This window comes from Centroberyx gerrardi, chromosome 3 (genome assembly GCF_048128805.1).
Source record: "Centroberyx gerrardi isolate f3 chromosome 3, fCenGer3.hap1.cur.20231027, whole genome shotgun sequence".
In the NCBI taxonomy this organism is placed as follows: domain Eukaryota; kingdom Metazoa; phylum Chordata; class Actinopteri; order Beryciformes; family Berycidae; genus Centroberyx; species Centroberyx gerrardi.
The window spans coordinates 16,220,722-16,234,125 of NC_135999.1; the positions used below are offsets into that span (position 1 = coordinate 16,220,722).

Consider the following 13,404-nt stretch of genomic DNA (forward strand, 5'->3'; position numbering starts at 1 on the left):
CCCCCTTCCCCTGGGAGCAAACCTTCAAAGGCCCTGCGCAGCACGATGGACGACCAGCTGAGTGATGGAGATGGACAGAATCAAAGAACACGCTCCCTTCATTGTGACTAGATGAAGGGACGCCCTCCTCGAACAGAGAGGGGACTTATCCTGCGGCAACCATTTTGATGTTCGGAGAATATAATTCTGTAGGTTCCTCAGAATTGAACTGATACACTTAAAAGAAAGCTTCATTAAAAATCACTGTGAAAAAGAAGCAGTACTGAACAGATACCTTGTTCAGTTTGTGAACTGCACTGTCACAGCAGTGAGTGTTTACGGAGCTCATATGCTGACAGCTTGTCCTCGGGACCGGGCCCTGCCTTGTGCCGCACTGTGATGCGTGTTATGAGTTGTCCGTCCACAACCAATGAGACAGAGGGCTGCAGCAGCGAGGGCAGCAGCTGCGCCGCTTCCTCCACCACCACCTCTGACCCTTCCTCTATGTCTGGACACACTCACTCCACCCTGCCTTCCCTCAGCGACACCCCTGACACCTCCCAGCATGAAGCCCCCCCTCCTCCTCCCCTGCCGCCCCCGCCCCCGCCCCCTCCGTCCACCATGTCCACCAACCACAACGTGCGGAAGAAGCGGCGCGTGCGGAGTTTCTTCTGGAAGCCGATCCCCGAGGAGAAGGTGCGCGGGAAGCCCAACATCTGGACCATGGCGGTGCGGCAGCAGCAGTACCAGATCGACGTTCGCTCTGTGGAGGAGCTGTTCGGGCAGCAGGAGGAGGCGGTGATGGCCGCGCGGGGGGCAACGCCGACCACCGGACCCGCTTTCCGTGTCACCCGCTCCCGCTCCTTCAAGGAGAGCAGCAAGGACGAGGTGAGTGGGTGGCATCAGTCCATTACAGTGGCAGCTCCATTCAGCTATGGGAATTGTATTGTGAATGAAACACTGCAAAACTTGCCTTGACAGTGACAAAGAGGACAAAACACTCCTTTACTGTGCAGGTGTGGATGAGTCTAGTTGAACAGTTGACAGTTTGTCCCCACAGTCTACTTATTCTGGGAAATCACTATGTTCAACACAAAGCACCTGCTTATACAACCACCTTTCAGAGCCCCACAATATATTCGTCTACTCTAGGAACTGAGATGTTTTCCTCTGTACAAAAGACAATTATATAAGCTACACGCCACATATGCACGTCAAACAATAAGGGTTCTAAAAGTGTTCTTATTTACATGGTATGGCACTGTTTTCAAAACTTTCTTGATCTGAGGAACCAGCTTTTACAAATTAAGTGTGAAAGATCAAAGATGAAAGATTCAGAATTAGAAAGATTGGTTTAAGTGAAAATGTATTATTTTGACCCCTATCCATCTTCTGTTTTATTGTATTGATTCAAATACTCTGATGTGGGATAGTGCAGGCTTAGGAATCATTAGAAATCTCTTACAGAAATGTGCAGTTTGATTAGTCAAATAATGGAGTGACGATGGCCTGCAAACTCTTCAGTCCACCGCCATCATTGCAGCAAACGTAACAGGAAAAATTTCTCCCTTCAAGACATAGTGGTTGGCTCAGATGCTGAATCATAGATGTCATGAGAAAGTCCCAGGTTCAGGTTCAGATTCAGTGCTGAAAAGCCATACAACGCTACATAGCTCTACATTGCACCTATTAGGGTTTTCCTGCAGGGCCAAGCCAGGTAACTCATAAAGGTGCTAAATTACACCTTTTCTTTAGAGTGTAGAAAATGCATTAAGTTTGAGTACATACTCAAGACAATGGCCTGCATGCATCATTGTGGACTCCTGGAAAGTAACGTGTGAACTGTAAAGCAATACCCGCGTGAGACTTAGGCAGACTCATGTCACAGAATAACTCCCCTCTGTGTTCCCACAATGGAGTGACTGCAGTGGGTAAACCTCAAAGTCTGAGCAGTTTGCAGGGAGCATTCTGGGTATTACTAAACAGTCCCTTGGGAGTTTCAAATATAGCCACCTTCTGCGCACACAGAGGCATATCTCTAATGCAAGCTGTTGCTAATCTTTCCCTGTCATATATTAATATGGAATGCGTTCTCCTATGCTTTTTTTATATTGTCGTTGTCATGTATATATTATAATTTACACTACCAGTCAAAAGTTTGAACACACCACATTTTTCTTTATTTTTACTATTTTTTTCACATTTTAGAATAATAGTAAAGACATCAAAACTATGAAATATCACAAATGGAATTATGCAGTGGCCAAAAAAAGTGTTAAACAAATCAAAACTATCTTATATTTTAGATTCTTTAAAGTAGCCTTGATGGAAAGGCAAAGGCTTTGGGAAGAAATTCATTCATAGGCATCAACTTCACTATTTATATTTGTCTAAGAAACAAATTTCAAGCATTTAAGCATAGGCCTTTAGATCAAAATGGCTTGAAGATAATGAAAAACATTTCATCCAAACTTTTGACTGGTAGTGTATATTTTAATAATATATGTATGAAAGCCTTGTTAGAGTATGAGGAAGTAAACTTCAGTTAGTGTAAATGGTTTCTTTACCTTTCCTCCTCCACCTCACCTGCACTCACCTTCTTTAATTAAACCCACAGCTGCGTCTAAATGCTGTTTAAATGCTATAATTACATCTTGAGCAGGGTTCTGTTTGAGAACTTACTGTACCTTCACCTTTTTAAAGTAAGGCAATGCAGGCCAACAATTGCCATTGTTAGTGAGGGTGGCGTGTACCACACGTGTGGCCCAGGTGGAATTTCAGTTGTCCTATAGGGTGACTGTGCGGGACTAAGGGTTACGTCATGGGTGTGTGTGTGTGTGTGTGTAGTGGGAGAGGGGGTGGGGTCACACATAAGGCTAATGACCAGCATTGATTGGGAGCAGGCAGGGGTGTGGGATTTGTTTGCATGTATACGTGCGCATGTGTGTGTTTGTCTATGTGTCTGAAGGGTTTTGTTCCTGTTTCTTTGTTTGTATGGAGACTATGACTCACTATCTTTCAATTGTTTTCAGATCAGCATCCTGGACTCTAAGAGGGGGATGAATGTGGGCATTTTCCTCAAGCAATTCAAGAAGTAAGTCTTCATCTTCCGCCTGCTACCAGAGGGAGAGCGGCTTACATAAAGCCCAGTGGAGCATGTAGGCTATATATTCCATTGATAAATCTGGGGGGGAAATAGTACGCCCAGTGTGAAACTCAATGCGGTTGTGTAACTGGTTTAAGTTGTGGTGAGGTCTAAAAGTCCAGAACACGAGGCCATAACTCGCACCATCTCCCATCTCACTCCAGTGGGGAGTACAGTAGTGTGTAGGAAGGAGGCTGGTGTATTAATATCTGCCATTTGGCAGACACTTTCTATCCAAAGCACCTTACACAGTACCTTACTGCATACATTTTTAGCAATTTTAGCATTTTTAGCATCCATTGAGCTATATAGGACCATAAGTAAGTGCGCATGAGTGCCATGTCATGGTTCTTTGTGTTCTGCAGTATGTGTGTACAAGGGCATAAATGAGAGAGAGAAAGAAACAGAGAGAGAGAGAGAGAGAGAGAGAGAGAGAGAATGAGAGAGAGAGAAATATATATATAGAGAGAGAGAGACCTTCAGCTAATGAACATAGGGAAAACATTAATTGGTCCCAATGTGACTTGAGACTCAGACTGAAGGGAATAAGATTGATGATTTATAATTTAGAAAAAAATATCATAGATTTTATATCCAACTTCACATCCCACATTTGAGTACATGGGGGATTTTGTAGCTGTTTGTGCTCTTGTCTGACTTATCCAAGAGATATGAAAACCAGCATCTAGTGACGAAACACTCCTATGGTAACTTGAAAAACATTTTTCAGTTTCGGTTTGTGTGGGTTAGCTTAATTAAGGAAAAATCTATTCACAGTTGTAGGAGATTAGGGTCAAAATCTGTGTCAGTTATTCTAATAGGCTTTCTTAGCACTTAGCTGGGACACCATTGTTTATACTTCATTGGTTCAAGAAAGCTGGAAGTGTGTTCAACTGAACTGAGCATTGCATTACATAGTGGAGTACACTGACACAGAATGTGTTTCAGAAGTCTATTTGCATGACAGTCCATTTGCATTGCTCCCCACCATATTTTCATGACATTTGACTGTCGTAAGAGCAACTATAGCAGCACTCCACTGAGTTTGGGCAGTGGCGTCAGTACACTCAGTGTTTGTTTTTATTTGTTCCTTTCCACTTGACATCACATTGATATTGTACTATTATTAGCTTTTGCATACATACTGTCATCTCTTACTAATTTTTACGATTGCCTAGACTTTGAAAGATCAGAAGAAAAGTTTTCAATTTCAGCTGTAGTGATCTTTTTGAACTTTTGTACAGCAAACAATGCATTCCCTTTTGATATTCTGAATTTCTGGATTAGATAGATGGCAAAATGAATGCAACGGTGTTCATCATGATGCAAGAAAGACACAAAAAGGAAAACACAGACTTTTTTACAGTAACAGTAACCCAAAGAAACCAAAAGTAAAAATAATACAGTAATATTTCTGTTACTATTTTGCAGTAACCCTGACCACGACCTCAACCTTCAGTTCCACCTATATTGTCCTGCTCCATGTTGAAACAGCCATATAGGCTTTCTAACAGCCTTTTATATAGTGGTGAAGTAATTAGTAATTGTGTTGCAGTGCTACTCACCTGGGTAATGTCACTGAAAGTAACAAGACATGATTGAAAATACATGTTCAACTGATTTAGCGAACTACATATGTAGTAATAAGTACTGGAACATTGTTCCTAAATGAGGGAGATGTATTCTGAGAAGTGAGCTTGTGATTTAGAGTTGTGCATTTTGTATCTAAGCACAGCATTTTGCATCTTTTGAGATTTTAGCAAGTCAGTTTGGCTCTTTTTTTTCTCTTTGCACATTGAAACTCTGTTGTGAAAATTGGGCCAAAGCAATCGTAAAAAAAACGTAGGAACTGGAAATTAGGTTTGTCATTTTACCTCTGCTGTCCAAAACAGTGAGTGAATCCCTTAACCGTTGGTGGCAGCATTTTGGCTTGTTTTCCTTGTTAATAAATCCATGCCAGACCGGGACATCTGTCGTGCCTCTGAGAGGAAACTCAGAGGATTTACTGCCCTGTGTAAGCACAGAGGGAGTGCGGAAAGAGAGCACCTGTGTGTTTTGAACTTCACTGTCATTGAACACATTGTCACTGAACTGTCTTCCAGGTCCAACCACTCCATTGTGGAAGACATACGACGAGGAGAAGGCAAGATTTATGGAGCGGAGCTGCTCAAAGACCTGCTGAAACTCCTGCCTGACACTGAGGAGGTCTGTGTTTGTTTGGTGTGTGTGTGTGTGTGTGTGCACGCAAAGAACACTGTGTACTTTACCAGCTATGAATGGCACCAGTTTTATGAATAAAACACCAAAGCATGATAAAGCTGCTTGTGAGGATAAAAGCCACTGAATGCAGATTGTAGAGTCTGCTGAGCGTCTGCTGCCTCTGTTCTCTCCACAGATCAAGAAACTACAGGCATTTAAAGGAGACCCGAGCAAGCTGACACTTGTTGACTCCTTTATGTACCTCTTGATCCAGGTGCCACGGTAAGGTGATCTCAACCACATATGTTGCTATGAAAGTGAAATATGAAGTCAATTCATTAATGGCCCATGGAAGATAAAGGGGTCGAGGTTTAGAATATTCAGAGTTTTATAGTTTTGTGTGGAGTGCTTTGTATTTAGTACTGACCATCCACTGACCCTCAGTCTTACTCATAGTGCACTTCTTACTGTAATCACACATGCTGTGCTTTAAGTCCTGCTACAAGCCTCTTTTCACATTTCATGGAAAGGAAAAACCTAATCCTTCCTGATGTTCTTTTGTGTTGTTTGTGTTGGGTGATAGCACATTACACTAATATTATTACTTTTCCCGGTAACGAGTAGTGTAATTAATTACTAATTAAATTTCAGTAATAATATTACAGTTGCCAATCAAAAATATAAGTTAATTATTTTATCATCCCTCTAAATAGATAAGATTGAAGTTGAATGATCCAAAAACTGAATCCCACCACCATCCTCCAATTCATTTCACTTTTTTGAGTAACAAGCCCAATATCGTTCTCCAATAATATCACCCCAGTTCAACATAGTGTCATCTCCTTCTGCCATCTGGCCAAAGATAAAGAATAAAGATATCACAAGTTACATTCTGCTGCCTGTCCTTCCTCTTTCTCTCTGTCCCTGTCATCCTAACCAGATGATAATGAAGAGGCTCAAACTAATGCAAACTCTTTGCAGTGCATTCACCAGCTCTTAGTCCATGATAGGCACATACAGTACTTTTGTATGAGTCAGTCAACCCTTTCATTCATTTAATCATGGTGAATGTGAACGTGACGCCCCTCTGCTCTCCACTCTGACAGTTTTGAGGTACGAATCGAGGCCATGGTCCTCCGCGAGGAGTTTTTCCCTTCCTGCGCCGTGATGAGCCACGAGATCGATGTCATCCGTGTGGCCACTAAAGGTAATAACACACTGGCACTGACACTGCTACACACACACCGAGACACACACCCTCACACTCACACACTCCCTCACGCTTACACTCACATGCGCTCAGACAGGTGACCCAGATATTTGAGCCATCAGCAGTGGTGAACAAAGGCTGGGAATGTGTCACCTGAGACGGGGCTGTGTAGGGACAGAGTAATAAAGTATTTTGAGGATGGATGGCAAAGACAAGGCTGTTTTACAGTATGTAGTGTTGTCGTTTATTTCAAGACCATTTTTAGTCTTTTTACTTTTTGAATATTGTATTTTTTATTATTTTAAGTATATTTAAATGATAGTGAGTTACTATACAAATTAGTTCTCTCAGTGATATTAGTTTGTTGAATTAAAATTCAGTAGATACTGACTGTACTGCAATCGACTTTATCATTGTGGCTGAGCTGGTGCATTGGAATAAGAACAGCAGAAAGTTTTGCAGTTATTGCTCAGTCTTTAACAGTCTCACATAAAATATACGTTGAACGTAACACTTGATTGCTGTACCCTTGTGCCTGTAATCCAATGTAAAATAACACACATGACATGCACACATACACACACACACATATACACACACACACAACAACACACATAGCCCTTCCATATTGCTCAGCAAATATGGGGGATTACAAACTCAAAGAAATTGTGGGAAATATTTAACGGGGCTTTTGCGAGTCGCAATGGGGCTCATTTTAGCTGAGTCGTGGTTTCTTGCCTCTCTTGCTGTGCTTTATTGGATTTATCTCAAACCCTCTTCTACAGGACCGTGACCCTTTCGCTGCACTGCAGGGGTGAACTATCAGTTTTAACACTGAACAGGACAAATTAAGAATAATTTTTATGGCAGTATTTAATTGAAACTATTTGCAGTGTTTACTTACTGCATTAAAGGGACAGCTGGTCTAAAAAAAAGATTACTTTTCCTTTACTGCCTCTGAATTTGGCATGGACTGTCATTAGTTGCTGATAGCTGTCGTGGGTGGTGGTAAATGAATGTGAAATAGTGTGTAATGGGATGCTGTGTTCTGCTCTGCATTCTCTAAGTGAGTTTGTATTGATCTCTTTCTATAGAGCTGATGAACTGCGAGGAGCTCCATGCCATTCTGCATCTGGTGCTGCAGGCGGGGAACATCATGAATGCTGTAAGTCCATAACTCTTGTTCACTTGGTACATGCACTATACTGTCTATTGATTCCTCTCTTTCTCCTTCTAGCCTTTTACCTTTAGTGCACTCCCTCCTTCCTTCCCTCTCTCTCTCTACACCTCCTCTCCTATCTGTCTGATTCAGTGGCTTGCTACATATCTGTGAGATTGTTCATTGTCATCCTCAGGGCGGCTATGCAGGCAACGCTGTGGGATTCAAGCTGTCATCCCTCCTGTCATTGGCTGACACCAAGGCCAACAAGCCAGGAATGAACCTGCTGCACTTTGTTGCCCTGGTCAGTGATGGCTTCCACTAAACCTCTACAATATACACCTTCATGTATAAAGAATAATACATACATTTCATAAACATGCATAAACAGGCATAAACATGTATATTTTCCCCTGTTTTCCCCTGTAATGATGAAGTTTATGTGTGCGTGTCTACAAGATACTCTGCTTTAAGCACACTAGTAACTCTATTTGGAGGGAATGCACAGGTAACTCTGTATCAGACTTTAACAACTGGATGCCCATTTCAGTCTATGAATATTTCATATAGGAAAGTCTATGGTCTGCCCTGATGTCTGCAGTTAAACCACACAAAACTTCAAATGTGTAAATTTAAAATTCTGAAATGTGAGATTTATTTTAGTCCAAGACACAGTAAGAAATAGTTAATCTGTCAGCTGCAAAGAATTTGCTCTATATAAATCTGTGACAGCAGCGGTGTTTGAGTAAACGGTGTCCAAACACGAGATGGGATTAATATTGCAGGAGGGCTGGTGGAGGTGGATGGCAGATGGTGAGGAAATAGAAAAGAGCGAGTGTGGCTGACCGAGCCGTTACATAACCAAACAAAGAGTAGTCTTTCACACAGCAGTGATGCCACCTTGTCATGTACCAATGATCTGGGTGTAAATTGTGTCATTTCTCTCTCTACTCAGGAGGCAAAGAAGAAAGACGAGAAGCTGCTCAAGTTTCCAGAGAAACTTCAAGATGTCCAGAGTGCAGCCAGGTAAACGCTTCTTTAGGAGTGTTGTACTGTCAGTGGTGTTTATCTATTTGTTAAAGTGTTAATAAAAAATACCTTCCAGTCAACTTCATACCTGTCATGTATGGAATTCCATTCTCAACTTTACGACCAAGATAAATTTTACATTCACTAGTGCCACCTTATAATGTAAAATTATGTCACTAGCAAAGAACTAGAAGAAAGTGATTTGCAGAATGTGTAATTCACTTTTGTAACATTTCTGTAAGCTGTAAATGATGGAAGGTGAGAATACCCATTTGCTAAAAATGAGGGTGTTTTAATTTTTTATTGTATCCAGACCCATTACCCAAGCTCACATTTTCACTTAAGAGCAGTACTTTGAGAGTACAGTTTAGACTGCAGTATGCCCCTGGTGGCTCTCAGGCTCTGTCAATTTCGCAAGGTCATCTTTGCGTGGCAGAGTACAGCCCCTGCACCAGAGAGCCAAGATTACTCTCCCTCCCTCAGGATATGCGAACACATTGCTCCTCCTTCACTCTGCCTTCCTTACAGTGGTCCTTTCTTCACCTTTACTGGCTGACAGCCCCTGCACCCCGCCAAATAGCAGATTTGTCAAAAATCATACCTCTAAACACTATTATAATGAGAATTGCAGCAGAATTGCATAATGAAAAGTCAGCAATGGGATTATATATACTAAAAAACAAAAATGTATCCAAGCACATTATCCTGATCTGTGTCTATCTGCTATAATGTTCCCATGCAGAATCTCAGTGGAGAACATTGAGGTGGAGTTCTCCTCCTTATACGTTAAGACCAGATCCCTCGAGGAGAAGGTCCAAGGAGACCAGGAGCTACTGCAGCAGCTTGAGCCCTTTCTGCAGGTGGGGCACCATTCTTCATGTAATATGTTTCATACACACACACACACACACACACAGAAAGTTGGTTACTGGTGACTTCCAAAAGGAAAATGTATAAAGACTCGTGATCAATTCAGGCGATGCTGAATCTGTTGAAAGATGGTTACATCCATACAAGATGATAACATTCTTTACTTATCCATATGTATGTTTGTGTCTCAGAGTTCAGCACGGACCCTTCAGGACCTGAAGAGACGTAGGCTGGATCTGCGTAAGGAGGGGAATGCACTCATTGATTTCTTTTGTGAAGACAAGGACACCTTCAAGCTGGATGAGTGCTTCCGCATCTTTCAAGACTTCTGCATCAAGTTCAAGAAAGCTGTTAAGGTTAGCTTTTATTTAAGAGAGGTGAATTTAGTGGTTAGAAAATGCTTGGAGTGTTATTGTCTCTGGTTTCATTTGATGTTACTGATATTTCTTTCTTCCCCTGTCTGCCTCTCTACATCTCTACACCTTCCTCTTTCTCTCAGGACAACCTGGACCGGGAGTTGAAGGAGGCAGCCAGACAGCGTCGCCTGAGAGAGTTGGAGGAAAAGCGTTTTGCGTGGTCCGGTGCCGACCAGAGCGGGGGTTTCGGTCGCAGCAGCAGTGAGAACGACGTGGACATGCTCACCAAGGAAGGCCTCCTGGACTTCTTCCAGCAGAGATCCCAGAGTCCACACAGCCCCCTGGGACGCTCTGCCAGTGCCCGCCGCCACCGCCACACCATGACCACCATGGCAGACCGCGAACTCCAAGGATACCTTGAGCTATTCGGAGGCACTGGGATTCCCACTGACTATTCCAAGTTTAACAGTCTACCTCGGTCTGGCAGAGCGCTCCAACGGAGGACTACCCCCTGGCTCTTATCCCAGGATGACAACCGTGAGTTGGGGCGCGACAGACAGGTCACAGTAACGTCTCCACATGCAGAAACAGAGCCCATTAGCCCACTGGCCAGGTTTTCCTCCCCAAGACTAAATGCAAATGAGGACCCATATAACAACAACAATTACTCATCTGTGTCAGAGGGCAGTGTTCTGCCTCGATCCTACTATGTCTTTCAGAAGCCAGACCAACCACCCAACCCAGCAATTACAGGCCACATGAACATTAGTGTGGAGAAGCATACTTTAGTTCGTGGTCCTCAAGCCTTTGACCTACCTAGTCCAAACAATAACAGTAATCATATGCACTTTGTCAACCTTGGGGATGTGGTGGTGACTGATTTGCAAAGGGAGAGAGAGTCTCCTCCCAAGAATCTTGTTCTGGACATCCCACCTAGTAATAAGGTTTTAGAAAGAGGGGCAGATCTCAAGGTATTGTGGGAAGGGAAAGTAGTTCATCCCACGCAGCTTGTGGCCTCTCTTCAGAAAGAGAAAGAAGAAGAGGACAACAGCACAGTTTCATCAACAACCTGTGATACGCCCCTCCCACTAGATACCTCTGCATCCAATAAGAAGCCAGTGTTTTATATACTAGACTGCACAGAAACAGATTGCTCTGTTACCTTGGATTACTCTGAGATTGAAAGCTCGCCTCTAATGAAGGAGGGACTGGTCCCTGACTTCAAAACCACCGACTGCAGCAATGTTCAGGAGAGCCAGCAAGATCCAAGCTCTCTATCCTCTAATTTGGAGTCCATGTCTACCAATGACCAGTCTGTTTCAACTTCAACCAATGAGCTTTCAGCACCAAGATCTGTGGACGCAGCATCCGTCACTCCATCTGGTACCACTGAAGAGTGGGACACAGACAGCTGTGACACTGCTGAGGGAAAACAGGCGGGGGAGAAAGATGCACAGACAAGCGGTCGAAAACCAATGCACGCAAAGAGCAAGGCTATCAAAGCCTCCAAGGGCAACGGAGGCCGCGGTGTGAGAACTCTGACCACCAGTGAGAACCAGGGCATGCGCAAAGTTGTGCCCATTACCAAGCTTACTAGAACGGGCAGCAACAAGCGAACAGAGAGAACTTTGGGTCATGACAGTGGCGAGTCACGCCGGCCCCTCCGTGACCAGAGCACCCCGGCCAGAGGAAGGAGTGAGAAGACCAACAGGCCCCCCCGACACTCCAGTCTGCCCCCCGATGAGTCCAAAGCCCAGAGGATAAGTGGCCTCACTAACACCATTTCTAGATGGGCACGTGATTCCACCCCAAGGAAGTCCTCCCTCCACAAGCCCAGTGCTAAACCTGTGAGGAACATCCCCAAGCCTGCTCCCGAGGAGAAGATGTGCCGCTCGACTATGAGAGCGCTGGCCCAGGCCCAGGCCCAGGCCCAGGCCCAGGCTCAGGCCCAGGTTCAGGCCCAGGCCCAAGCCCAGGCTGGGGCTTCCTCTGAGAACAGCAGTTCACAGACCCTGGGCCCCAGGACCAGCTCAGATGTGCCCAGCTTTGCCCGTAACACTGTCTCTTCCTCCTCCAGGACCAAGAAGGAGCTTGGTCCCCCATCTGTCCCCTCCACCCCCTCCCGCAGCCCCTCACTCCTGGCTCAGACAGGCTCTGCGAAACAGAACAGAATATCACCTCCAGTTCACAATATGGCTACCAGCGGGCAGCAGTCCACCCAGAGTGAGGAGCGGCCCCAGGGGACCAGCCTGCGTAGGGTGCAAAGTGTGAAGGTGACCAGTCGAAGCACCTACCGTAGCGAAACTCCCCCACCACCTCTAACACGTGATCCTCGTAAGAGCGCTAGCTTTTCTGAGAAGTCCATCCAATCCAGAGACCCGGTGACATCCGGCAGAAGCTCCAAGCCAACCTGGAAGTAAAACTGGACATGGTGGAAATTGACTGGAGAAAGGAGGAAGAGAAAGAGACAACTTTTTCCTGCATTAGATGTAAATTGAGATTTGCTTTCCTTCCCCATTTACTGTGCAGACTTTGAACTTGTCCTAATATATAATGCAAAAGACAGGAATCTGGTAAAAAACAACAACATCAAACTAAGCTATGTCACCTCATCCACATAAGGTTGCTCCATTGGCCGACTTTGTATCAGTTTTTTGAATTGCAAAGAGCAAGATGCAATGTACTGTTCCATGTGGTCCAGTTTTGTTCATACAAATGATTTATTTTTTCAGTTTCTGTTCATTTCCAATTTTCAATTTCTCTTTTTTGGGGGGTGGGGGTGGGAGATTAAACTAAACTGACAAATGGCAAATCCCACTTTTTACACAGGAGCCTTTTTGCCTGCTTAGCTGTCTACTATGTACTACTCTGTGATGGTGGTTGATGTAACTGTAGGTAAACACTACTGACGATATAATGCTGCTAATTAGCTTTGACAATTTGAGACTGAGTTTCAGTGTCTTTCATTCAGGGTTTCAAGGTTTGTTGTACTTTACCTTGCTGCTGTCATTGCGTCTTTTTGTTTTGTTGCATCCTCCTATAGAGTACTGCTCTGTTTGCTATTTTGTTCCTTCGGTTCCTTTGCTTGATACCTCAGAAAGATTGCAGTGGCCTTGCACCAGAAGGAGAAATAGAATCTGTTCAGTTGGTTCTGCATGAAAAATCAGTAGATCTGATCATTTGGTTTGATGTAACTGCAATGTCACTTTTTACCATTCCCTGGTATAGTATATAGCTACAGTATATAGGGTCACTCAGATTATACCAGTGTGTATACCAGCTGTGGTACTTCTCATACCTTTTGTATGTATGTATCAGTAGTTAAAGTTTGTAAATGTGTTAGAACTCCTCCATACTATCATGGAGTAGAAGTGCATGTAGGAAATGTTTCCTATATAGGCTATACCAAGATCAACGCTAATGCTATGAAAGAAAAGCATTGAACTGAAATAACACT

General features: G+C 43.7%; 1 protein-coding gene across 1 annotated transcript; it reads left to right on the forward strand.

Moving 5' to 3' along the window:
* The first annotated feature begins 387 nt into the window (after positions 1-387).
* On the forward strand, positions 388-12,525 carry fhdc1 (FH2 domain containing 1). The gene is made up of 12 exons (XM_071914500.2): positions 388-867; positions 3,012-3,073; positions 5,227-5,329; positions 5,520-5,605; positions 6,430-6,530; positions 7,628-7,698; positions 7,889-7,996; positions 8,648-8,718; positions 9,464-9,581; positions 9,783-9,947; positions 10,091-12,130; positions 12,170-12,525. Exons 1-12 carry the CDS (start codon positions 388-390, stop codon positions 12,365-12,367), a joined length of 3,603 nt encoding a protein of 1,200 aa, XP_071770601.2. The 3' UTR covers positions 12,368-12,525.
* Positions 12,526-13,404: the final 879 nt, after the last annotated feature.